Here is a 2746-nt window from a genome sequence, read left to right on the forward strand (position 1 = left end):
AGAGTGTCGTGCATTGCTCTGTCAACAAGTCGTCACATCCAGAAGCAGTAACTTTCCACCACTACAATCTGAACACGGAGTGCCAACAAACGGCAACGTGCGCAAAAAAAGAGCCAACAAACCCCAACATACATTACAAATGAAATAAAAGGACTTGAGCACAGAGATCAGACAATCCTTCTGAGATAAAATTCAAAAGAAACAACACTAATTCTGACGCAAATTTTCCCCACTCAGGAGTTTGTAACTGCAGACATTTAGTTTTGTAGTATGACCATCTTCACAATTACCATCTCAACAGGTTTTTTCAGCATGTGTTTTTACCACAACTTCCCAATAATTAAGCTTATTAAGTAATCATATTCCTTTTTTACTTAATTATACCAAGCTTACAATACAACAATTCTGGTTTACGCTCATTATTCATCCAGACAGCTGATGAGCTCTTTAAAAAAGTAAAGACAAACACTGAAGCAAATTAATTCCTGCTAAAACAAAAATGAGAGAGTAGATTTCATTATGCACCAAAAAAAAAAAAAAATTCCAACAAATCCCAGCAACCAGAACTAAGAAACTAAGCTCCAACTGTTTAGGACTCTAGACAGACTTTAATTCTTAAAAATATGATAATAGAATTGATGAACAACTTGAAAATAGAACTGCAATGGTTTGTACCTAGCAAGCTAAAATTTTAGGGTCATATTAATTTCAGATTTTGTAGTCCAAAAAGCATTAAAGGCAACATACTAATTGAGAATCCCACTTCTCTTGAAAATATGAAATAGAGGTTTGTGTTCATAACTACATCATATTTCAATACTGTTGTAAGTCACAGCCCTGTCAGTGTCTGGAAAGTCATGCAACCTTCCCTTTCGCTTCGGTTCTGTGCAAAGACACAGCAAAAGCAAAGAAACACAATGGCAGCTGCCGAACGTTTTCACGTTAATGACAGTCTTATACTAATTTCCTAAACTGAAAATTAAAACTGGGGGAAGGTTTTAGAGTCAAACTGTTTGTTAAATAGTTCTTCTGAAACACTGTATTTCCATCACTACTTCTGTTCTAATAACCAGATCATCTAAATACCCTACACAAACTGGACATTAATGTTTCAGCCACTTTGCTCATGGTAAAACACAAACCTTTTTCACTGAGGTCTCCCAACTTTGAACGTAATGACCTATCCACATAGCCTGAAGGAAGACTAAAATGACTACTAATGACAAATTTCCAGCAAATTTGCATTATTTATTTTAAGAGAGATTTTCACTCTTGAGGAAGCATTTGTACAAGGACAAAACTGGGACCTAATTACAGTTAGAAATTACACTCTTCTAGATACGTGCAAAATGATAAATAAATGATTGTGACAGCATTTTTCCTGTGGAAGGAAGACAGTCAAATAAGAACAGCGAACTATAATAGAGATGATGACTGAGACTGATAGATTGGATCATGAAGGAGCTTAGATATAGGAATGCCTGGTGTTACAACATGCGATTAGTTGTCTTGCTCTAGAGCAACCTTCACAATGCTGAGAGGTCCCAGTCTCCTACACCTTGAAAGTGCTAAATATTTCAGAACAGTCTTCCCAGCAGCAATGGTACAGAATAAAAAAAAAAGCAGATTTGATACTGAAACAGATTCATTTTTACCTCTGTCATGAACTTAAATAAGTTAGTATTTCAAGATGCAGAAAAGCCCATACCTGAACTCTGGATATGCACGTCTATGTCTACATACTGTTTCTGGCAGCTGGTACCCAAGCCTCATTCTTCAAAACCACGAGAAACCGGGGAGACTACTGCCAATAGCATGCGCTATTTACACGAAAACTTAATATTCAAAACAACTTACTTGGTTATTGGAGAGTGGTGATGGGAAATGATGAGTGTGTAAATTTTTTCCTGTGTTAACATGGGTAAGTCGTATAGCTTGCCCACATTTCACTGGAGTCCCGCGCTGGCAACTGTTGTCACTCTTCCCACGAATCCGCCAGTAACTGTTAGCATCATCTGAAGCTTCAACTCCTGTCACTGACTGTTGCCCACTTCCTGTTTCAATAGAATTAAATGGCAGGAGACTTAACCCACTTCCCCAGTTCAAGGAGTCCTAACAGAACTACAGATATTTGTTTTAATGGTCTCATGCCTTCATGTTTAAAAGATGTTTAACTCCCACAGTCCCTTTACTGACTGCAATGGGAATGCAGCTACCAAATAATCTTTCAGATTGAAGAAGTTAAATATAGCAATTGCTAGTAGATGCAAACTGTCAAAGTTCATGGTGAACACGTTAGAAGAAAATCTGATCCCGGAAGAACGCTATTCACCATCCCACCTTTCTTAAAAACACTATCAAGTTCTTTGCGTCCTCAAACGAACCAGCACCCTCACCGGCAGAACAGACGCTGGGAAGATAGTCCCGAGGCCCTAGATACAGCACAGGGCTCTCACCTCAGGGATGAGGGCAATGCATCACTGACACATCCTCACCTCCAGGACCTGAGAAGTGCAGCTGCAACGTCTTCCTGTAACCCAGGTACAGCGCTCCCCTCTCCCTGCCAGGCTGCCAGGACTCCAGCCCACCCCACAACCCCGTCCCTGGCCTGCTGCTCCCCCGGCTCCAGGAACACGAACCCCAGCAACCTCTAACCTCCTCCTCCTCCCTGCCACCCCTCACTGCCTGCCCCCGTGTCATTTTTCTGCCACCCCGCCAATTCCCTGCTCCTCTCAACGCCTGTTCC

General features: G+C 40.8%; 1 protein-coding gene across 1 annotated transcript in view; it reads right to left on the reverse strand.

Annotated features, from left to right (window-relative positions):
- The window catches only part of SDF2L1 (stromal cell-derived factor 2-like 1), a gene marked incomplete at its 5' end in the record, with an annotated part of 2748 nt that extends 694 nt beyond the window's left edge, over nt 1-2054 (reverse strand). The window contains one exon of the mRNA XM_010131300.1: nt 1858-2054. Within this exon, the coding sequence (XP_010129602.1) occupies nt 1858-2054 (197 nt within the window). The remainder of the gene's footprint in view (nt 1-1857) is intronic.
- Nucleotides 2055-2746: the final 692 nt, after the last annotated feature.

This window comes from Buceros rhinoceros, unplaced genomic scaffold (genome assembly GCF_000710305.1).
Source record: "Buceros rhinoceros silvestris isolate BGI_N320 unplaced genomic scaffold, ASM71030v1 scaffold37352, whole genome shotgun sequence".
Lineage (NCBI taxonomy): Eukaryota > Metazoa > Chordata > Aves > Bucerotiformes > Bucerotidae > Buceros > Buceros rhinoceros.